Genomic DNA, 23572 nt, shown 5'->3' with positions numbered 1-23572 from the left:
AGAGACCGATAATGCGCTGGACCACGATCACGGCACGGCAACTCGTGCTACCTAACAACTTTTCATTTTAGCTGGTCAAAAGGCGAGTCTACAAAGAGCCTGTGGGACAAGGAACTGGTTTGTCTGATGTTTGCGGCAACAATGTCTGTCTTCAAGTTTAGGGCGTTGTGAAAGAATTCATCACTATTGAAGTTATCGTGTTTGAAGCAGGTTACATTCATTCACACAGTCAGATGTCCGGTTAAAACAAGAAGTTGTCCGTTTCTGTTAGCTGAAATGATTATGTGTAAAGCATGTTACATTCACTCACAGTGAGATGTCCGGTTGAAACAAGAAGTTGTCAGTTTACTTTAGCGAAAACTATACTAGACTGACAGTTAACACAGCTGCGTCTGTAAACTCTGTAAAACTCCATAGTGACGTATTTTCGCTTGAGCTGCAATAAAAGGCTTACGAAGGGGACAGCACTTGGGCAGTTTTGGGGCATCCTATGGGTCTGATTTGCTTTCATTACATCAGCCCTCTCGGTGCCTGACATCCTCTGGCAGTGGTTTGTTGACTGTTCCAAGGGTAAGGACCAAAACCTATGTTGCGGGGACCATTGCTATTTTAAAGAGGAGGCTCAAGACCCAGTTTTTTCATTTGTTATTTAATTGACCATTTTTATTTAATTTGAACTGTTCAACTTCTTCTATTACTGAAAGATACTTTATTTTTTTTTAATTTAGAACAAGGCTTAAAATAGATATTCAATGTCAGCCGTAATCGGTAACTTTTTTAGCTGTGAATGAACTGCTGCTACGAGAAGCTAATGCTGTTTTTTCCAGTTTGCTGTAGGACAGTGACTCCATGGTTGGTGTCTCTTTTTGAGTATTACGTTTGCAAATATGTAGAACTGAGCAGGATTACAAAAGCATAATGCACGTAATTATACAAGTACAGGACGAGATATTTGAAATGAGCAAACGAGTGATGGAAGAAATAGTGAGACATGCAAGGGATAACTGGTATTCCATTAACTCATTCAATGCCATTCGTTTCAATGTGAAGAATCCGGTCCAGCTATCTTTTGTTATTTTGACTCATTTTTTAAGGCCTACAGAAAATGTAGCTCTTTAGCTGTATGTAAACGCATAGAACATATCAAAAGAAAGCTTCAACACTCATCTTTCATTAGACAAAAAAGGATGTTTCGAAATTTTACCATTGATTAGGAAACAAAAGTTGAACATTGCTAAGTTTCTTGAAAATACTTACCGGTATTTGCAAGAAAACTTCTGCGAAAAACAGCTTTTTGTGCAAAGATGCATTTCGAGCAAAACTTTCCCTTTGGTGCTTTTTTGCGTTTGTGATACCTTCAATGTCTAAATAATGCTTTCCATAAAAAAGGGCCATTTACTTGAAAAATAACATTCTATTGCAAGAACACTGAATTTATGTATGAATCTTGCATGAACTTTTCAGTGCCTGATGTTTTGAGTGACTTGATCACACGGTTTTGGTCACCATGGCGATTGCATTCCTGCAGACGTGCACAAAACGTCATCCCTCTCTGCCACAACACGAAAGAGGGACTCTGCCTTCTTGTTAAAGAGAAAAAAACCTCTAAGCGTTAACTGTCTGTATTCATCCATATATTCACTACTCTTGACCACACTGCTTCCACTACGCCTATATGCGTCATTCGGGGCCGCCTATTCACTTAATTCGCTCCCTCAATGTGTGGACAAAGATCTGATCAAAGCCAGTCCTGCCATCTTATGGTGATTTATCATACTTAAATCATTCCCAGAGGCTTGATACTTACTGTAGACCTGCAACAAACTCTTAAAAATAGTTTTTGAAAACAAACACACCAAACACATATTTTTGCATTTTAGCATTCAGGGACAATGGTTCTGAACATGAATTTTTACATCATGGCACTGAATGAGTTCAAGTGGATAGCACATTAGATCCTGTGGGCCAAGAAAATATGGATATTGATAACATTTGTTTCTGTGTACCGTTTTAAAAAATAAAGCTTGATGTCAGCTGTTGGTGGTTTTGTTGTTGGTTATGTTTAACGTGTATCAGTGCTGTGCAAATACATTTTGGTGGTACTCTTGCGTTCCCCCATGAATGGTGACAGCCCTGACCTTTACATTTCATCTTCAGCTGTTTATAGAGGTCCATTGCTCGCTCCTCTCTGAAACAAGACAAACAGCCAATACTAAATGACAGCTGACTGATTGACCCGATTCTTTTATAGATGTTTTAACTTAATCCGCAAAAGTATCTTATCCATAGAATGGTCAAGTGACACACTCACAGCTGCTCCATTTTGTCTCCTTGACGGCGTGCATAAGGACTGCGCTGCAGCTCCACAATCTCTGAGTGTAGGGCCATGATCTCGTCGTCTAGGTGGCTGACCTCCGCGACCTGCGTGATGACAAGATAAGTTCGTGTACAAGCAGCATTTTCATTGAAAATGTGACAAGCAAGCACCACATTTTTGGGAATCAAAAGGAATAGATAGCAGTGACACTAGAAACGCTAGGGCTGCAACGATTAGTCAAAGTTGTCGTCAAAAAACAAAAATGGAAACGTTCAACAGTGAATTCCACTGTAGTCTATTATCGCCAGACACGTTTTTCTAACAATGTGAAGCATCTTACATGACTATATCTCTTCTGCGAGTTGGTAATGCAAAATAGCGTCTCTGTCTCGAGCGGTAACATACAGAAATGACAGCGTCATCATCAAGTACATGTACAAAATCTTTGGAAGCATTTAATTGGGCAAAATAAAAGATTACATGCAAAATTTGAAAAACAGACTTTGCCTATCATGGCAGTAGAACAGAACAGAGTCTGACTCGCCTCGGTAAGATTCAATTAATATTTGATCACATGCATTGTACATTTCATTCGGGTACATTTCGCTATAAAAGAGCACCAGACGGTGCCTGAAAAAGGTACCGTATTTTCCGCACTATAGGGCGCACCGGGTTAAAGGGCGCACCCCCAAAAAATAGTTTTTGGTCCTAAATCATCCATAGATAAGGCGCACCGGATTATAAGGCGCTAAAATGGGAACATCGACAAAATAGTCAGATACTTCAGTCAAACTTATTACCCCCTTAACATTCCCAAAGCTTGCAAAGAAGCAAATACGTGTCGTAGACACGTGCGGATGCGGTGTCCGTACGATGTCACTCAAATGCATCGTTTCAAATATCATTCGGAAGGTTAGGGATTCAAGAAATGCCAACCATTCCTTAGTTTCTATTTCTTTTTCGCTCACAACTTTACTGTGCATATGACAATAAACACTTGGAATTGAGTTTAATTCACTCAACTCATCACAGCAACATCAAGATCGTTCTAAAACAAGATACCGGGAAAATATAAAGACGCATAGCTCACCTAAGTTCTCACGTTCAATAATGATACGCAATCATGGTCTTCTTACAACCGTGAGTGTAGTAAATCCAGGAGAGTCAAATGTTACAAATACAGACTAATGAAACATGTTTCTTTATGGCGTAGTTTAGCAAGCTTGCTATTCAGTCATCTTTTTTGGCCAATTGCAGGGTTTGTTTTGGCCCTCTAGCCAATCCGAGGCTCCGAATAACTTTAGCCAATAGCGATCGATTCAAATGATGATTGACACATTGGTTAGCCGATGAAACACCGGTATATAAATCCCAGCATACACCGCGGACTACTCCAAGTTTGGGGGAAAATCGAGTCGGCGGCTGTTGCGTAAGTTGCGAGACCTTGCGATTTAATATTGAGCCATATATATGGCGCACTGTATTATAAGGCGCATGGTCAGCTTTTGAAAAAAAATTAAGACTTTTAGGTGCGCCTTATAGTGCGGAAAATACGGTATATGAAATTAAATGCATGCAGTCCGAAGGAAAAAAAACGGGTTAAAATTGTCAGTTGTTAAAACTGTTTGATTTCAAACTATTGGGAATAATCACAGAGTCTCAAAGGGCTGCAAAGATCAAAGACTATTGCAAACTACAGGCTATTATGAAACCATGCCCTCATCTAAAACCTACATGAGAGCAAATAATACACATATTTTCAACATAAAATATAGGTTGTTCATATGCTATAGAGTAGAAGTGTGTTTTACGCTTAGATTTAAAAATTTCCACTGAGGTTGCAGATCGAATTTCACGGGGAAGAGCAGATGGAAAACGATCTCGAACCTGCCATCTCTTCTTGGCTCTTGGGAAATACAAATTCCTCAATCTATGATTTTTTTTAATAAAAATAATATATGATTGTTCATGTATTTCTAGCAAGTATTAAAATCAATGCTGTTTTTTTTTTTTTTACTGAATGAAAGTTTTGTTACATTACACACTGTCCCTTTAAGTACTGTATCTTTGCTACAGACTTTACAGTTTACCACTAAATGTACTTCACAAAATGCACATAATATTAGTTTTATTTACCAATTTACTTATGCTAATGAGCCTGTTCTTGGTTTACAGTGATAAATGTGTTTACTTGATTTAATTCATTATTTATTTGCCTTACTCTAAAAATAGACAGTGATTTATTTATGGAATAATGTTTTTACTGATCGAGCACGATGCCTAATTTGTATTAGGTAGTGTGTTTTTATTTTTGTACTAATCTACAGTTTGTTCAGTAAAAAGGTATATTTTTTATTGCATACACTTTTCAACTAATTATTCAATTCATCTTTTCAATAGTCAGCGACTATTCGACTATTAAAAGAGTTGTTAGTTGCAGACCTTTTTCAGAAGCAACGACAAACCAACCATTTTTGCTGCACCCAATTCAAATGTAATTAATACTTTTTTATTCATTGTCGTCCTGATGTGATTTTGCATAGGTTTTAGACAATTTTACATTCAAATATATTTCCCCTCTTTTTTGGTAGCTGCAGTTCGCAAATACCTCCATGATGCTCATCAATGACACGATGACTGACCTGCGCAAAGGCTGCCGCTCTCTCTTCGTTCTCCTGCCAGGCCTTCAGCATCTTCTCTGATGCTACAGAAGACACAACAGGACATGAGGAGAAGGAAACCAGGCCGGGCAGTACTGAGCTTGCCACGGTACTCACAGATGCCGTAGTGCATCTGGTCACTGTACTTCTCCAGGTCGTACTGGATGCTGCTGCGGAAGAAGTCCAGCTTGGCTTTCAGCTGCTGTGAGAATCCAAACATGCTGTTCTTACAGCGTGTCAGGTTGGTGTTGTACCGTAGGAGGCTAAGCCTAGAAGGCCAAGAGGAAAAGCCAGTTGTGAGGACAACAATGGAGCAGGAAAAGCACCAGGGCTGCCAGTGACTCACATGGCAGCACGCTGGCCCTGGAAGAGACGGCTGTAGTCATCCTTAAGACCGCAGATGTAGCTCAGTGCTTCGGCCCAAACTTTCTTTAGAACGGGCAGCGGCAACTGCGTTCTGGCTTCCTGGACTGAAAAGACAAGTGCATTGCGGCTCAGCCAAAAACTTTTACATGTGACATAGGGGTGGGTAATATGACAATATTAGATTGTGATCCTAAAAAAATGCACAGCTGCTTTAAAAACCCAATGATCTCTTTGGCTCTTACAGCCTGGTGGAAAGGACTAGATATTACCATTTTTAGAATAATAAATTCAATGCCTTTTAAGACTTTTCAAGGATCCACGGAAACCCTGCTTCTTTAACTAACTCAATATTACTGCATTATGTGTTTTGGCAATGTCTAAATCAGTGTTTCTCAAGTGGTAGGTCAGGATGAAAAATTGAGTCATGCACCCGTTTACAGTGTGTCACGGGCCTTTGCTCTGCAAAATAAGGCTAAAAATAAGAAAAAAACGGAAGGTCAATTACACAGGGGATGGCGATAATGCCCTGCTTGATCCCTTTATCTTGTTCAGTCAATTGGCACTGTCCAAATTATGTTTGAGAGGGACCACATCTCATTTTAGAGTGATTTTGTTCAATTTGTTTTCTTTTTCCCCCACAATAATGGGTCCCAAGATAGGTAATCATAAGGGAAACGAAAAGCAGAAAACAGTGACAACAACGAACGAGTCGAAGAAGGAAATGATTGTGAAATACAAAAATATTGTACGAGTGTCCGTCATTAAAGCAATGCTTGAAGGTAGAATAAATGGTTTAAAACTGTTATATTTCTAGCTTTTTTACCAGTATATTGATCTTTATTATCTACATAATTAAGTAAATATCGTAGATTAGGTACACGATTTTTAAACATCTTGGGTACCAACTTCTTTTAGTATGTGAATATTCTAAAACAGTTTTAGGGGGTCGCTAATATGCGAGGTAGGCTTACATGGGAGTATACATGGTACTTATAGTTGTTTGCATGCCATTTGTTTTGGGAAAAAAAAGGTGAATACATTCTATCATCTGTGCTTTAAACGACACAATCCTTTCATTCTATGAAGTGCAATTATTTTCTTGATTTTGATTGCAGCTTGTATTAGGGTGGAATGGTCAGACTAGTTAAAAATCACAGGTCTAAATCACCAGTTAAACAGTTCCGTAGTTGCATGCTAGGTCTTTCAAACTAACTAACTAAATAAATGAATTGAAAGACCTTCCTTTTTTTATTTCTATTCTTTGTAGCTCATCCTATTCTCTTGCATTGCGCTTTGTTTCCATCTGTGATTTATTCCTTTATTTCCTTTTATTTGGGTTCCATCGTGCTTTCATATATTCAATTTTATAGCCAGTGTGCCTGTACACACACACCATCATTCCTACAACAAATAGGGCATCAGAGGCGACCAAACCTCTTCCCTACTTCAGTAGAGTGACTTAAGGGTCCTATCCTAAGTATTTCAGTATTCCTTCAATTTCCACAGTTGATGTGTTCTGTAACAACCCTTATATTAAGTGAATATTTGCCAAGTAGGAACCGTGTACTTAGAAGTAGGCACTGTTTCTCTCCTCCGGATATTTTTATGCCACAAATCACTGTGGGCTTGTAATGAAGATGAATGACACATACAAGCTCCCCAAATGATATTTCCATGACATTTGCATTTAATTTTCCCCTCCTTAAGGTGAAAATGTTAAAGTCCATAAAGTGCCGAGAAAAAGTATTTGCCCCTTCCCAAAATAAGTGGGTTTTTTTGCATATCTATCACTCATATAGGTTTCAGACAATTAAACCAATTTTGATATTACACAAAGACAACCCAGGGAAATGAAAATGCAGTTTGGAAATGTTTGTTCAATTCATTAAAGCACAAAAAATTAAATCAAAACTGGCCCTACGTGAAGAAGTAATTTCCCCCTAAACCTAATAGCAAGTTGGTCCACCTTTGGCAGCGATAATAGAAATCAAACGTTTATTGGGTATGATCAAGATGCTATATGGCAAATGTAAGACGACTCTGTTATTTTGTGACAGCAGTAGTTTTTGCCTGGACAATTACTTTTTTTCCATAGGGCCAGATTTTAGTTTTCTGTGCTTTATTGAATTTAATCAACATTTCCAAACTGCATTTTCTATTTCCTCATTTAAAAACTGATATTTATATTTCTTCTCTTTGTCCGTGTGTGATATTAAAATTGATGATCTGAAACATTTGTGACTGATTTGTGACAAAAATCACAAAATTCAGGAAGTGGACAAATACTTTTTCACTGCACTGTACACAGTAGTCCCTTGTTTTTTGCAGGGGTATCACAAAAATGTCCCGTGATAGTCAAAAGCTTTGTTTATTCATTTACTTATTAAATCAAACTATTTCAATATACATTAAAAGAGCAAAAAACAAAAAAGGTTTACAGACTCAAGTATTTGTTTGACAAATACAAGTATTGTTGGCGATAGAAAGACTTGAAGGTAAAACACATTTGCGCATACATAATGAATGTTCGTCAAGCATTTTTACGCATGGGTTCAACTCAGACTGTAATGTGCAGGTAGATGCACGCAAAAAAAGGTGGGGTGACTGTTTAGCAAATCAGAATGCAGAACACAACACACTTTGAAGGTCCACGAAATAGCAAAACTGCGATGAGTAAACCGTGATAGAGCAAGGTAGTACTGTAGTCTGGTTTCTTTATAATAGTTTCATGCCACTGCTTTGATTGTTTGCTTGAAAAGGTGAAAGCTCATACTTTGTGGAGAGGAGAAGACATGCCGACTGACTCACCAATGGTGTTAACTTTATCCGGTAACTGCCTCGCGCTGAAAGGACCCGAGTACTTTGTGACGCTCTTGTCAAACAAGTACACGATGTAAGCATCCCAACCTCGCTGTGCCCGGGTTAAAGAAAGGACACATTAGATGGGCCATCAGCCAGAAACTGGTGGCCAGGCGTTACTCCGTACCACGCCGTCCAAAACGCACTGTGCTGCCGGCTTGCGAGGATCCAAGGACACGCCGGTCTCCTGCAGCAGCTCCTGGTGAACCACAGGGATGCCGCTCTCAACCTCTACGCGTTTCTGCAGGGCGTGCAAAGACTCGTCGGCCGCCAGCTGGAAGGAGTGCACCTGGGCTGTCGTCATGTTGAGGATGTGGACCACCTAAAAAGGAAAGCACTGAGGTAAGCTGAGCACTTCTTAAAAAAACCTTTTCCAGTATTGTTGCTGACCTTCATGCTGAGGATCTGATCCAGAAGATCAAAGCAGAGCGGCTTCTTACTCTCAGGATGGATGCTACCCCCTCTGTGCACCGGGTCCCACTTCAGCATCAGCTGCAGCAGTGCCTCCATTGGCTCCAGCAGTGTTCTGCATGGATATGCCCATCATATCAGTATTAGCTTTAATCGGTTTAATCGGCAACTTGTAATGTCAATACGAGTAATTTTCAACTAATATGCCTTAACACACTAGTTTACCTTGGTACCTTGTCTGACGTGTTGAAGGGAACTGTAAAATGTCTTTAAAGGTATTTCCAGATTTTTTTTCAATTAATTGTATTGTTCCTCCCAGCAATTATGCAACTATATTGTTCAATATTCCAGGTACCGAGGTACTCAAGAAAATTAGTCTCAAAGTTGACCTATCCAGCTTGTTTGTTGTAGAGCTATGATGTCATCAATGGAACACAACACTTTTAAAATAACGAATCCCAAAAATACAAATGTAAGGCCAGTTCCGAAACAGTCAGCGATTGTAGTGAACAACGATTGCATAATGCATAATTATGCTTGGAGATAGGCGATTATGGCTTTTCATTTGAGTTTTTTTTGCTGCGTGTCGCTGTTGGTATAATTTTGTCCGGCTTGCTCCATGTTAGCGGCGCGGCTGCAGAGGGCGTTCCTGTTTTGCTTGCTCTCAGTTGGCTCTCATTGAATGCACAACATGTATTGTTGGCCGGCTACCCTGTACAATTATTGCACCTACATGCGACACAACATCTATGATTCTCCACAAAAACTACTGAACTATGCTTAAAATACTCAAACTCTTCGAATAATTAAAACGTAAAACAATAAACAACGCCCGCCCCGAAACTGGGAGGTTGCAGTTCAAGCATCGGCCGAGTCATAACTTAAACTTAACTTAAAAACATTGGTACCCATTGCCTACCTGCTTGGCGTTCAGCATTTAGGGGTTGGAATTGGGGGGTTTGGTCACCTAATGACTCCCAACAACTCAGTTGGGTTGAGCGAGGGGGCTGGGAATCCCCCCCTCTGAATCAATCTCCCAAAAAGAGTCAGAAATGACTCTAGCCACCTCCCACTAGGGGGAAATGGCTGTGGTATATATATATTAAGTTTTTGTCTTGCTCACGTCATCGCGACTACGAGATCGATTCAGATTCCTACTATAGCAGAATTCTGGACTGAGATTTTCTCAGGTTTCTGTAGTCAGCAGGGATTTAGGTACCGTATTTTCCGCACTATAAGGCGCACATAAAATCTTTTTTTTTTTTTAAAAGCTGACTATGCGCCTTATAACCCGGTGCGCCTTATATATGGATCAATATTGAATTAAAAGGTCTCGCAACTAAGAGAAGCTGCCACCGACTCCATTTTTCGCGTAGAAGTGCGCCGTGCATATTGGGAAATACTAAACGATTCGCTTTTATTTGTGCGTTTGTATAAAGACCCTGAAATGGCTCCTATTAAGAGACACGCTTACAACGCAGTTTAAACTCAAGGCGATCAGTCACGCAGTAGGACACGGGAATAGAGCAGCAGTGTGGGAGTTTAACATTAATGAATCGAACACGAGAGTGGCTCGAGCCGGCAGAATTAAGAGTCCCCCTAGGAACTTGCTAACTGAACAATGGTTCCATGGGTGAATTATGTAAAATCCACTACAACGTTTTACATTTTACAGATATTATGTTATTGCTTTACTGTTATTGTTTTGAATTTGTTATTTTTGCACATTACGAGTGTCACTATATTATGATTGGACTAACGTTTTTATTTACCATAACAGTATCAGACGTTTTTTTTTGCGTGTTGACTAATTGGAGGAAAAGTAAACTGTCATGCCTTGATGTTGTTCAAATATGTTAAAGATGTGTCACGAAAATGCTTTACCTCAGAGAAAATAATAAAACAGCTGTTTATTTATTTTGGGAGTGAATGGAGTTGTGGAAAGCTTGTTTGTTATCAATAAAGTTTGACTAACCTATCTGACTGTTTTGTTGACATTCCCTTTAGCGCGGCACCATCTAGAGGTTGCATAACTTAACTACATCCTCTGCTGTAGTCAAGTCAAGTCACGTTTATTTACCGTAAATAGCCCTTAATCACAAAAATGTCTCGAAGGACTGCACAGAATTACAATTACAAAATTGCACAATTACCTGATCTTAAACCAGCATGCACTTATAGCGCCTTATAATGGAGTGCTTCTTATGTATGGCATACGTTTTAAAATATATCATTAATTGAAGGTGCGCCTTATAACATGGTGCGCCTTATAGTGCGGAAAATACGGTATGTGGATAACTGGCCTGCTTTCTGGGGCCGACCTGACCTGCTGAGGAGAGACAGCCTTCACCCTAGTTGGGAAGGTGCTCTCAATCTTTCTAAAAATATAGATTACTGTTTAAGCCTTCCATGACAGGGTACACTAGTGCAGGCCAGGTCACAGGTGATTAGTGAACCTGTAACCACAGGTGTGGAGTCTGTAATGCTAGAGCTAACTAGCGCTATGCTAGATTCATGCAATTCACATAGTTTTTGTAGTTTAGAGTGTTCCATTGCCTGCACCACACACCCTGATCTGTACTCTTCTATAGCATCGTCTTCTGTGCTTCTTACCTCTGATTCTCCCTTGTTAGGTGAGGAGGGAGAAGAAATAACATTATTTTCTACCACTAGTCATCCTGCTACTCCGCCTGTCAACAATATTCCTGTGGTATGGAATTCGGGTTGCATCTGCCGTCATGCCAGGCACAGGACCCGAGACTGGCAGTATAATCCTGTGGAGGTTACCACTAAGGTTGCCATTAAGGTTCAAAACTCGGGAAAGGGTTCAGCTCAGTCCACAGTGCTGAAGCTTGGCCTTCTGAATATTAGATCACTAGCCTCCAAAGTTTTACTTGTCAATGACCTTTTTAATGAACACAATCTTAACCTTATTGGCCTTTGTAAGACCTGGTTAAAACCAAATGACTTTGTAGTGTTAAATGAGGCTTCCCCCCCTAACTTTGTGAGTTCGCACTTGGAACGACCATGCAAAAAGGGTGGAGGCGTTGCTCTCATATCGGAAGGTAAGTTGAAATTTACTCCTGGTACCCCTGCGGTTTTTAAAACGTTTGAAGCACTTGTTATGAGGTCCTTAATGTCAACACCAATTTATGTAGTTGTTGTGTATCGCCCACCTGGACCATACTCAAATTATTTGGATGAATTTTCGGAACTGTTACCAGACTTAGTAACTTTTGCTTAAGGTTTACTGTGATAAGGAAGATTTAGGATTTAGCAGTCGCAATATCTGCCCTACAACGGCATTAGCTTTAAAAGAACAATTACCTATGGTAACTTCAGCCTTCCCCTTCGTACACTGGGTCTGTTGACTCACTTACAAACAACTTTAATACTGCTTTGGTTAATGTACTTGATTCTGTGGCGCCCCTAAGGCATAAATTCCAACCTAAGAAGCATACACCTTGGTTTACTGAAGAAACTAGGTCACTCAAACAAGGTTGCAGAAAACTTGAACGAAAATGGCGCACTACAAAGCTGGAGGTCTTCCGACTGGCCTGGTGTGACAGCTTGCTGAAATATAAAGTAGCTCTTGCCTCAGCTAAAGCATCGTTTTTCTCTAAGATTATTGTTAAACATAAGAATAATCCGAAATTTTTGTTTGACAGAATGGCAAAACTTACCAGACAACAACTTAACCCAAATAGTTCTACTTATTCTGGTAATGACATTATGGAATTTTTTAATAAAAAGATTCAACTAATCAGAAATGACATTTTAAAAGAACGCTCTGTCACCTCCCCCTGTCTTAAAGATGTGGAGGTGTTAGGCAAGGACCGTGTCAGCGGTTGTTCAGAAACATTCTCCAGTTTCAATGATTTGTCCCTTAATAGTCTAACACAGATGGTCAGTAGGGCCAAACAAACTACTTGCGTGCTTGATCCGTTTCCAGCTTCACTGGTGAAGAATCTGTTTGATCATAGGAGCATCAGTTTTAAATATTATTAATATATCGCTATCCTCGGGTATTGTTCCTGTAACCTTCAAGTCTGCCGTCATTAAACCCACGCTTAAGCGACCTAACCTTGACCCAGAAAGCCTAGGTAATTATAGGCCAGTGTCAAATCTGTGTAATCTTGTGTAAATATTGTGTAAATTATAACTATAACCTTATCTTCTCTGTTCCTTTATCTTGGCTTTTTTATCTCACTGTGAATGTGTGACTCTGGAGTGTCATGCCGAATTTCGTTGTCACACTATGTTAACTCATTTTGTAACAATGACAATAAAGGTATATTCTATTCTATTATAATGGCAGAAAATAACCTCTTTGAAACTCTCCAATCAGCATTTAGGGCAAATCACTCTACTGAGACAGCCCTGGCTAAAGTAACCAATGATCTCCTTTTAGCAATAGATTCTGTTGCCTCATCAATGTTACTGCTGCTGGATCTGTGCTGCTTTTGATACTGTCGACCACAACATATTACTTGTTCGTCTAGAATGCATTGGTATCTCAGAAACTGTACTCTCATGGTTTAGGTCCTACCTGTCAGACAGGATGCAATGTGTTAACTATGGCAATCTGACCTCTAAACAATCTAATGTCCCCTGTGGTGTTCCACAGGGCTCTTTACTTGGCCCCCTTCTTTTTAGTATTTATATGATCCCGCTAGGTGACATTATCCGCAAGTATAATATTAGTTTCCATTGCTATGCAGATGACACTCAACTGTATGTGCCACTGGAGACAACTGGACAGTTAAGTTGTAGAAATCTAGAGGCTTGCCTTACTGAGATTCAAAGATGGATGTCACTTTATTTTTTGCGCCTTAACCCAGAAAAAACTGAAATGTTGATTATTGGTCCAGCTCACTGTCGTGAGTTGTTTTCAAACACTACCCTTAACCTAGACAAATGTCATATCACCCATAGTGACTCGGTCAAAAATCTAAGTGTTATATTTGATCCTAATCGGTTGTTTCAGTTACACGTGAAAAATATTACTAGAATAGCTTTCTACCACCTCCGTAATATAGCGAAGATTCGTTCGATGCTGTCCCAATCAAATGCAGAGGTTTTAATTCATGCGTTTATTACTTCTCGGCTTGATTACTGTAATGTATTGCTTTCTGGTCTCCGGATGTCTAGCATCAAAAGTGTGCAGCTGGTTCAGAATGCAGCAGCTAGACTTTTGACTAAGACCAAAAAGTTTGAGCATATTACTCCTGTATTGGCCAACTTGCACTGGCTCCCAGTCCACTCAAGATGTGACTTTAAGGTTCTCTTATTAACATATAAATGTTTGCATGGACTTGCACCCCCTTATCGCTCTGATTTGATTTCCCCCTATGTTCCTGCACGGAGTCTGCGCTCGGAAAATGCCGGTCTACTTGTGACTCCGAGAGCCAAGAAGTCTGCAGGCTTGACAGCGTTCTCCATCCAGGCGCCGATGCTATGGAATGCCCTGCCTCCGGAGATAAGATCTGCAACCTCAATGGAAGTTTTTAAATCGAGGCTTAAGACACACTTCTATTCCAAAGCTTATGATTGATGCCCACCTCATATTCAGTATTGTCCTGTCTTTTTCCGACTGCCTGCCTGGTGGTGATACGAAGGAGAAGGACAATTTGAGATGAGTCAGCGGACCAGCGTTTGACCTGAAGCTTGTGAACGCCTGCATGGACCAGCTGGCAGAGATGGGAAGCTGCGTCGTGGCAGTCATAGACTTTCTGGACTAGTTTACAGGCTGGGGGCGTCGCTGCTGTCATGCACTTTCCGGACAAATTTTCAACATGTTACCTAGTGTTTACTATGTTTGTGTACTGTAATGCTAAATGTAATTCACCCTGGTCATCCTGGAAGGGGGAGACCACTTGTGAGGTCCCTTCTCAAGGTTTTTCTCTTTTTCCTCACGCTGAGGTTTTGAGTTGTTCCTTGCCCGCATGTTGGTTTAAGATCAGGAAATTGAGTCATTGTAATCCTGTGCAGTCCTTTGAGACATTTTTGTGATTAAGGGCTATATAAATAAATTTGACTTGACTTGACTTGATATGACAACTGGTTGCTACTGATATTCCTCCGGTGATGTCACCGCTCAGAATAACAAAGACAAGACATGCTGTTTTCAAAATGCATTACCTCAGAAAATAATTGGAATACACCGTAAAAATATATAGGAAATGCAATGCACTATTTCCTCACATGTTTAAGAATTTGGGATTCCTTTCAAACTGCTCAAAATTAATTGATGGTAATTTTCAAGGCCCAATATGTTCCAACCAGCATGCATTAGGAAGGCATCATAAGATAAAAGGAACATAGGGAAAAAAAGGGGGAAAGGCATCACAAGGAATTCTCTCTGCTCAACACGGTTTCCCGAGAGACTAGCATGAGCAGCTCTGTAGAATGTGTAACAACCACTAAGAGGCGTACGTCAAGGTCTAATACCTTTCTTTCCTCTAGTAGTGGTTCAAAAGGAAGGTATAATGCAGCTACAATACTGGAGTCAACAAAGCAAGCATCCGCACGCGAATCAACGAGAGCATGCACTTTAAATCTTCCCATTTCTTGCCATTTCTCCCATCAGAAATAGTCTTTCATTGTTCATTAAAAACCCTTAACGTTCCTGTAAAACTCGGCCTTGGTCTCTTTTGAAAGGTAACACTCTAAGATTTTGTCCCAAACTAATCACTATAAGTGCTACGAACAATGAGAAATCTGAGTGAGGTCACTACAAGCTAAAGATATTTGTCGCTAAAGGAGGATATGTCTGTTTTTACCAATGCAGGCCATCTTAAGGCTAGTGCAGACTGTGGACAGTGAAAAAAAGCCTGCAATTGGTCGAGAGTGTTGTCTATCAAAATGTCAGAGACTGACAGTCATTTTGGAAATAAATTTACGAATCTGTTTATTTTTAAACAGGAATAATGGGGCGAAAAACACGGAATACAACACAAAATTTTCTGCTCTGATTTGAATACACTCCCAAAAATGGCATAATATTAAGTTTGTATTTTCTTTGGCTAACCAATGTATGCCTTAAAATCGTGTGTTTCGTATAAACCAGAAATACTGTAAAATGGGAAATGCAAAACTACGATAAAATGTTTTGACATTTTTTAAGCATCTATGAATGAATGAATTGAGTTGTGAAACAAGATTTGCCAATATTCATGTTCTATGATATGCATTTGTATTTTCTGAAGTTTATTTTCATGCAACCATCGCTATTACTGTAATATTGCATTTTGTAATCCGGTGCACATCATATATGAAAAATTATATCATGTGAATATTTTGAGGGTCTGCCTTATAATCGGGTGCACCTCATAGTCTGGAAAGTAGGGGGACTTTTTTTAACTGTGTATTTTTCTGTAGCTGCATTTTTGATCATTTTTATTTTTTTTTGTTTATGAAGATATTCAACAATTGGCACGTGAAAAAAAAACACTTTCACATTTTGTTTTCATCTATGCATATGATCAAATGTAATGCTTAAAAAGAGGCATTATACATTCATTTGCAATAATTCTGAGTGTTTGAAATCCAGTTTGATGAAATGGGCTAATAATAAACAAATATCAAATGAAATATGACATATCAATATGTATGTGTGCACAAATATTTATCTCATGATTTGCCATGATATTGGATCAAGGCTATCTGCAGATACAAAAAATACATCAATTGTTTTTTTGCACTTTGTGTGGCCCCTTTGCCATTTTTTTTTTTAACTTATGGGGCCTGCGACTCCAAAAGTTTGCCCACCGCTGGGTTAAAGCGTCACAAGTCAAGTTACCGGTTCGCACCTGCTCAGATTGTTGGGATATGGAAGATGCGTAGAGAAGCGCACTTCCCCATTGGCCTCCTCCACCGCCATTATGTCTTTGGGACCTTTGTTCTTAACCTTGCTGGCCCTGCACCGCAATACAGCATGTCACTATACACCACAGCGGGACAATGTTGTTTGACGTACCATTGCACAGGCTGCAGGTTGTGTAGGAAAGGCCTGAACCCGCAACTGCACTCGAAGATCATGGTACCAAAGCTCCAGTAGTCCACACTCACTGTGTACGCTTTGTTTTCAAACAGTTCAGGTGCCTGGGAGCACACTGCGTGGGTCATGACCAGGTGGGCGACACTTAAGGAAACAAAGAGATTCTCACCAGGTACTGCAGTGTGCCCACGAATGATGTGCACAGGCTTCCCTGGTCCAGGTCTTTGGCGTAGCCTAGGTCAATGATCTTGTGCACCAACTAAAGCCGAAAGAGAGCAAACCGGTTAGGCTTGGCAAAAGTGTGTGTGTACTATGGGTGGGACTCTTTGAGTACCACACGGTTTGATTAAGATTCTGGGGATACGAATAACATTATGAAATGATTGTTATAAAGCATTTTTTAATAATCTTTCCTGTCACCAAGATTTAAGCGCTTCTAGTTTTTAAAAACTGTGCATTTGTAGGAAAGCTAATCAAGAATTTAACTAATGTTCACTAGTTTACGCAATGGCACACAAACACTAATTTGTGTCCAAATGACTACCTTACTACATAAAGAATAAGTGTTGTTGCTTATTATCTATATTTTCATTAAAACCTTTTCCTCCGTTTATGAATTTCACCTTTAAATGTTATGTGTATCGATACGTTTCATTGTTCAGTAGACTCTCAAAATAAGAGAAGACATAAATGGATTTCCAAGGCAAACAGGGGAGAAAGCCTAAACCTCAGAGACGACGACTAGTCGGCGGAGGTCACTCCCGGGCCGCGCGACGGAGCGAGTTTGGCGGACGCGGCGTCACACGGCGAGTCGCGAAAAAAGGCGGCGGGCGTGATCGGGCTACTCCCGTAACTGGGGGGAGCCCGCTCGTCCGACGACCCCAGTAGCGCGGCGCGACAACAGGCGGCCGTCCGCGCGGCAGACGTGCGCGGGACCCCCGTAACTGTGTCAGTGTCGTGCGTATCGCGCCCGAAAGTACCCGCGCCGCGGGTTCGGGGCTCGCTCGCAGGAGCGACCGAACGGCACCCGCGGTGCGGCGCAAATAAAAACCCTGTCGTGAATGTCTCCAATCGTCCTGGGTGGCCGTAAAATCGCCCAGCTGTACGACTCTTAGCAGTGGATCACTCGGCTCGTGCGTCGATCAAGAACACAGCTAGCTGTGAGAACTAATGTGATTTGCAGCTGCGATTGGCTGGCAACCAGTTCAGGGTTTCCCCTGCCCACTGCCCGGAGATGGCTGGGATGGGCTCCAGCCCCCCCGCGACCTTAATAAGGATAAGCGGTGCAGATAATGAGATGAGATGAGATTTTTTTTAATTTATTTTTTGAAGGGGCGCCGTACTTCGCAGATTTTCACTTTTATCGGGTGGTTTTGGTCCCTATTAACCGGGTCTAAAAAATAATAATTTAAAAAAAATAAAAATAAAATTCTTTTTTTTTTCAATTATTATTTTGGTTTAACGCGGGTGGTTTTGGTCCCCATTAACCGCGATAACCGAGGTCTTACTGTACTGGAGCCATATCCCCCAAGTGGGAGGTGGCCAAGGTCAAAAACACACTAACATTCTTGACTCTTTCTGAGAGATTGATATAAAAGGGGGGATTCCCAACCCCCTTACTCTACAATATATTAAGTAGCATATTTTCTATAATCGAAATGTGGATGTTTAGGAGTCGATTCAGATTTGTTCACATCAGAATCAAGATGCATCAAAGAATTTGAAATTTCCCTCAACATTGTAACAAATTCACATGCAAATGCGAACAGAATTACAGTGGCTGCAGACAAAAAAAATGCAAATTGCCTCTGCTGTGTGTGAAGTATCACCACAAACATCAGTATGACAAATGTCAGGGAAATGCTAAGTGTTTGCTACTATTGCCTACTGTAGACTGTAAGTTTGCTAATACTGGTGCTAGCTAGTAGTTCTTTTGTAACAATTATAATAATTATTGTAAGAACTTGAACCTGTTACCAAATTTAATTATCTTTGACCTGTCATATCAGAAGAGGGGTCAGAACATCAAATAATGGACTAGTGCCAACTTTGCCACAACCCAAACACAGGCAAGGAACCTTCAACAGTGGAGACAGCTGTCCAAAGTTATGTCCTCAGTGGTAACCCGACAACTCGGGCAGTTAAGGGAAATCCAAAGTTACTGTACTTGATCCAGTGAAAAGAAGATATAGCAAAATATCACAAGAGATATAGGAGTGAGATTGGGTGTAGTCAAGTTTTAAGTCAATTATTAAAATCAGTCACAGAAAAAAAATCCACAGCCCAATCAAATGCCATAGATGAGTGTAGCTAAACAAAACACCCACTTTTGTGGGTACATCACAAAATTGTGACGTTAGGCCGTAGACAGCGGCAGTGGCAGAACCACATCAGAGATGATTCTTAAATGGGGTTCTGTTGGACCCCTTTAGTACCAAAAATATAAACTGGTAAAAAGGAAAAAGCCATTTAATCAATAAACGAAAAGCCTCGGATCAAAATGTGATTTCCTTTACCTTTCCGTTGACTTCCTTTAGGACAATGTTTTCTGGTTTCAGGTCCCGGTGGATGATCTTGTTTTCGTGTAAGTACTGAATCCCACAACCTGCGGCAGACACACGTACCAAGTAAATAAGGCAATCAAAAGAGCCAATGTGACATCACGCACGTACCCACATCGTTGAGCAAGGACAGGACCTCGCTCTCCTTTAGACCGCAGCAGTTCTCTGGCTTGCTCAGGACCTGAACCAACACATGGTTAAAATATGGCTGGTGGCCTGCTTGGGCGATTATGAAGCGGGTCTGCCGCACCTTTCTGAGGTCGCCGTGTGAGCAGTACTCCATGGCGAGCAGGGGCAGATCATTCAAAGCGATCAAGTTGATTTCTTCTGGTACATCCTGCGCCGTCACCACATTAATGTGGTTTAACCTAATTAAAAGCAGCACATTTGTTAAAAAGAGCCATGTTGATTTCCGTTTGTGTCAACACCCTCTTGTGGTTTTGTAATTATCAATGCAGATTTTTTTGCCACAACATTAAAATTCTAAACAGAAATGGACTTGATTTGCTATTTGTGTCTGCATTGGGGAGGACATCAATATGTCGCTCTTTGGGGACTGCTGATATTTTTATGATACCGTTTTACGTTTTTTAACTTAATGTTTAACTTAATGTTCGCTATACTACTTACATTGTGTAATGGTAGTTTCAGATAATAATCATCACATACAACAGAGATTTTACGCTTGACTTTTCTTGAGAGGTCGGCAGTGTCAGCAAACCCTCCGGCAACTATAACAAGCCAATGCAGAAATTTAAATAAACCTTTAAAGGCCAAAAGTTTTTTGGAAATCAAATTTGAATTAGGGTGAAAGGTAAAACAGGTATTGGAATGGAGCTAAACACCAAAATGTTGACTGATAACGCCTTTAGTGGACAGCAAATGCCTTTTTGCGGCGTAAATTATCCAAACTGCAGCAGGTGGAAAGCCCAATTCTTGACGGGAATATAATGGGTTTAATTCCCTTTCAATCTTCTTCTATTAGCCCAAGTACAAAAATTACAACATCCACACTAACTTCTTCATTATCTGGATTTCTCTGCTCCATCGGTCCCTGTTCCTGGGCGTCAGTTCCAGTCGGCACATCTTCACTGCAAGCTTCTCATTGTTCACCTGCACAAAGGATTTCAGCTGAAGTCAAAGAAGGAGGGTGGCTCCATTTTGTGGTCAAGGCATCCCTTCTTGTTACTCTGAGCTTGGTTGGATTTTCACGTCACCGCTTAATGAGTATCGTGATCGCCTTAAATGGCAATTCAAAATAAATGACCAAAGCACCTGATTGTTTGCCAGAATGTCTTAGGTCATCAACATTAAAGTCTCTTAGGGGCCTTACCCACCAATGTAGAAAGATTATTGTGGGAAACCCAGGCTTAATAGTCAATTTATACACCTCACAGCAAATTGCATAAATTTAGTTAGTCAACAGTCATTGGAGTGTACAAAAAGCTGTCCATTCCAAGCACATGCGGCAAATTTACTGTCAATCCTTGTCACGTTGCTACAAACTCATCCTTTCTTCACACTTGTATACTTGTCGACCTATGCAATTTTATTGTATTTTATGTTTGCTAAAATATTTGATTGTATTCTGAAGTGAATAACATTTTCATTCCACATGCAATTTTTTGGCCTAACTTAAACGATAATTATTGTATTTCATTAATCGCCATTTCTTTGGTCATTGTTTACAAGTTCCAGGAATCACGCGACATTTTCATGGTTCGTCTAAGTCAGGGGTGTCAAACTCATTTTAACTCGGGGGCCACACGATAGAACAAACATTCTGTCGGGGGCCGGACTAGTAGATTAAAGAGAAAGAAAAAGAGAGAAGGAAATAGAAAGACAGAAGGAGAGAAAAGAGAAAAAGTGCAAAGGGTAGGAAGAGAGAAAGAGAAGGAAAAAAGAAAGTTAGAGCAAAAGAAGTTAAAAAGACACACACAGAGAGAAAGGGAGAGAGAGAGAGAATTAAATTAAATACAAGTACAGTGTCTTTGTGAGAGGCACCGGGCTTTGGCAACATCAAGTTGACATATTTCAACCTGCAGCTTGTTTTTCTCTTGCGCTTCTCTGAGTGTTGTCTCACGGGCCGGATTCAATCTCTTAGCGGGCCTGATCCGGCCCACGGGCCGCCTGTTTGACACCTGTGGTCTAAGTGATCACTGGTGCTGAATTTGGACCTTTTAGAGATTAGATTTAGTTAGCTTGAACTACAGACATTTATTCAGTGAGGGTTAAAGCATTCATAAATGCATTTGGACATTTTTGAATTGATTTTTATTTATTTACATCAGAATCAATTCCTAAAATTCCATGATTAAAATGTACGATAAGTGAGGTGGAACTATAAAATTAGATTCTGTTTCTGCCCAGACACTTAAAGCGGGCACATGGGCTTACGCAATCCTTTGAAAACAAACAGCTTCTCATTTAATACCTATAATAATAGTAATATATATGTAGGGCAGTAATTCTTTCAAAATGTAAGTTTTTTTCACATGCAGTAGCACAGGAAGTAGAGCGCTCGTCTATAGATTGAGAAATCACAGGTTTGATTTCCAGGTCCTCCAAGGTAAATGTCAAAGTGTCCTTGGGCAAGACACTTTACCCCTAATGGCCCTGATAAGCAGATGGGTTGCTTGCATCGCTGTCACCGCTCTCAGTGTGTGAATCACATTGTAAAGCCCTTTGGAAGGTCTTCAGTGACTTGAAAAGTGCTATACAAATTAACATTTACATTCAACCGCTATTGAGTCAAAGCAGGGATGGTTAACGCAGTTACATTTTCAATAAAGTAACGGTGACTACTTTAATTTTCTCAGGAAAACACCCAACTCTGTTTGAATTGTGTGTGATGTCACGCTAAAACTATCAATTGCAGTCGGGTCATCCTGGAAAAGGATGTGCGACCCTTTATCAATGTTTCTTTATTTTCCTCATGATGAGGTTTTTATTTAGTTTTTCCTTGCCCTCGTGTAGGTGTCAGATTAGGGGATATTGTATTGGTGTTCTCTGCAGCCCTTAGAGGCTGTCTGTGATTAAGGGCTATACAAATAAATGTGACTTGACTTGTACACGTTTTTGTCACTCATATGCATTCAATAAACAAGCAGCTCATTCACTTTTTGGTTTCACTTTGCAAGCAGCAGACTCACTTGATGTTGGTAGAGGTATACGTGTGCGAATCCCCCCATGCCCAGACGCTCCTTCAGCTCCCAATCGCCGCATTTGTGGTTGTTGTGTCGGAATGGAGGCTTCTCCATCGCGCTGCCGCCGGGTGCAACCTGCGCCACAGAGAAAACGGTTACTGCTACGCGAAATCACATCCATCTTTGTTGTCAGTTTCCCTTGGCGACGCCAAAACTGCAGTTTTTCACGCTACCATTTGTAGTTAAAACGGCTTTTTGTTGAACATAACACGCGGAAGTATCTGCCCTTCATGTTGCCAGCTAGCAGGAAGCTAATGCTAACGTCAACAAGCGGAGGCGCCCAGGGACGTAGACGCCACCAGCAGGCCGACAAACATTGAGATTTTTGGTCATAAAAATATTGAAATACTCACGTCGTCGCGCACAGGCGTCGTTTTATATCTGCCACATTGATGCCAAACGGACTTCGGCTTTCTTTCGGCTTCCTTTTTGTTTTGGCTCACGTCAAAGTTGACAGCGACTGGAGGATGGTTGTCTGCATGACGTCATCAACATGCACCCCAGTCGAAGGCGTGATTAAAACAAGGAAATTATACTGGACGATACATACTTGTCAACCCCAGCTAAATGCTCCCCTTATTATTGATTGCAATTCCCCTTACTAAGAGATAATAAACCGTACAAACATAACGCAGCACCTAGTTATTTGGAGCAAGACAGACTGTATAGAATAAAAACAAAGATACTTTGTCTTAAATAAGTTTTTTTAATTTACCAAATAAACACAAACAATTCTTCCAGTGTCTTTCTTGGTTCTTTCCCCACTTGTAGTAAATCAAGTGTTGCTTATACGTAGCAGTATATTTAAAATAATATTCCCGTACAAAAAAATGTTAAAGGCCCCTTTTCAGCCTACATCAACGGACAGCACAGGATGCGTTCGCATTGTAGAGCCAAAACAGTGGGAGCCGCAGTACGAGTTTGAATGGCGCAAGAGAATATTTGTATGTTGAGTTGCGATTTTAGAGTGCCAATTCACAAAAACAACGTGGCCATCTGTTTAGTGTACGGGTGCACAAATCCCAATTTTAAGGAATTCGAATGGCCGTGAGCCATTAGAGCATCTCTTGCGTTGAGACGCAAAAGCATTTTTGGGTGGCAGGGTTAATAACCTCTCGAGTAACCTACCTGATTGCTTGTAAAATATAGTGATCCTGACCAAACTTGTCCTTGCCTCAGAGAGTAGAATGCCT

At 40.5% G+C, this 23572-nt stretch overlaps 1 protein-coding gene across 2 annotated transcripts in view; it reads right to left on the bottom strand.

Moving 5' to 3' along the window:
* The window catches only part of LOC148346985 (inhibitor of nuclear factor kappa-B kinase subunit alpha-like), a 31928-nt gene extending 9049 nt beyond the window's left edge, over nt 1-22879 (bottom strand). For both annotated transcript variants that reach the window (XM_088322971.1, XM_088322972.1), the window contains exons 1-17: nt 22733-22879; nt 22326-22454; nt 20192-20286; nt 19424-19541; nt 19285-19354; nt 19129-19217; nt 16782-16871; nt 16592-16716; nt 16425-16532; nt 8593-8728; nt 8330-8524; nt 8152-8254; nt 5324-5447; nt 5095-5246; nt 4960-5021; nt 2312-2421; nt 2139-2188 (exon numbers count right to left, since the gene is read on the bottom strand). In XM_088322971.1, the coding sequence (XP_088179097.1) occupies nt 2139-2188; nt 2312-2421; nt 4960-5021; nt 5095-5246; nt 5324-5447; nt 8152-8254; nt 8330-8524; nt 8593-8728; nt 16425-16532; nt 16592-16716; nt 16782-16871; nt 19129-19217; nt 19285-19354; nt 19424-19541; nt 20192-20286; nt 22326-22433 (1735 nt within the window). In that variant the 5' untranslated portion in view covers nt 22434-22454; nt 22733-22879. The remainder of the gene's footprint in view (nt 1-2138; nt 2189-2311; nt 2422-4959; nt 5022-5094; nt 5247-5323; nt 5448-8151; nt 8255-8329; nt 8525-8592; nt 8729-16424; nt 16533-16591; nt 16717-16781; nt 16872-19128; nt 19218-19284; nt 19355-19423; nt 19542-20191; nt 20287-22325; nt 22455-22732) is intronic.
* Nucleotides 22880-23572: the final 693 nt, after the last annotated feature.

Source organism: Urocampus carinirostris, chromosome 19 (genome assembly GCF_059441175.1).
Source record: "Urocampus carinirostris isolate Australia breed hairy pipefish chromosome 19, RoL_Ucar_1.0, whole genome shotgun sequence".
NCBI lineage: Eukaryota > Metazoa > Chordata > Actinopteri > Syngnathiformes > Syngnathidae > Urocampus > Urocampus carinirostris.
This window is presented reverse-complemented; position numbering and strand designations above follow the sequence as displayed.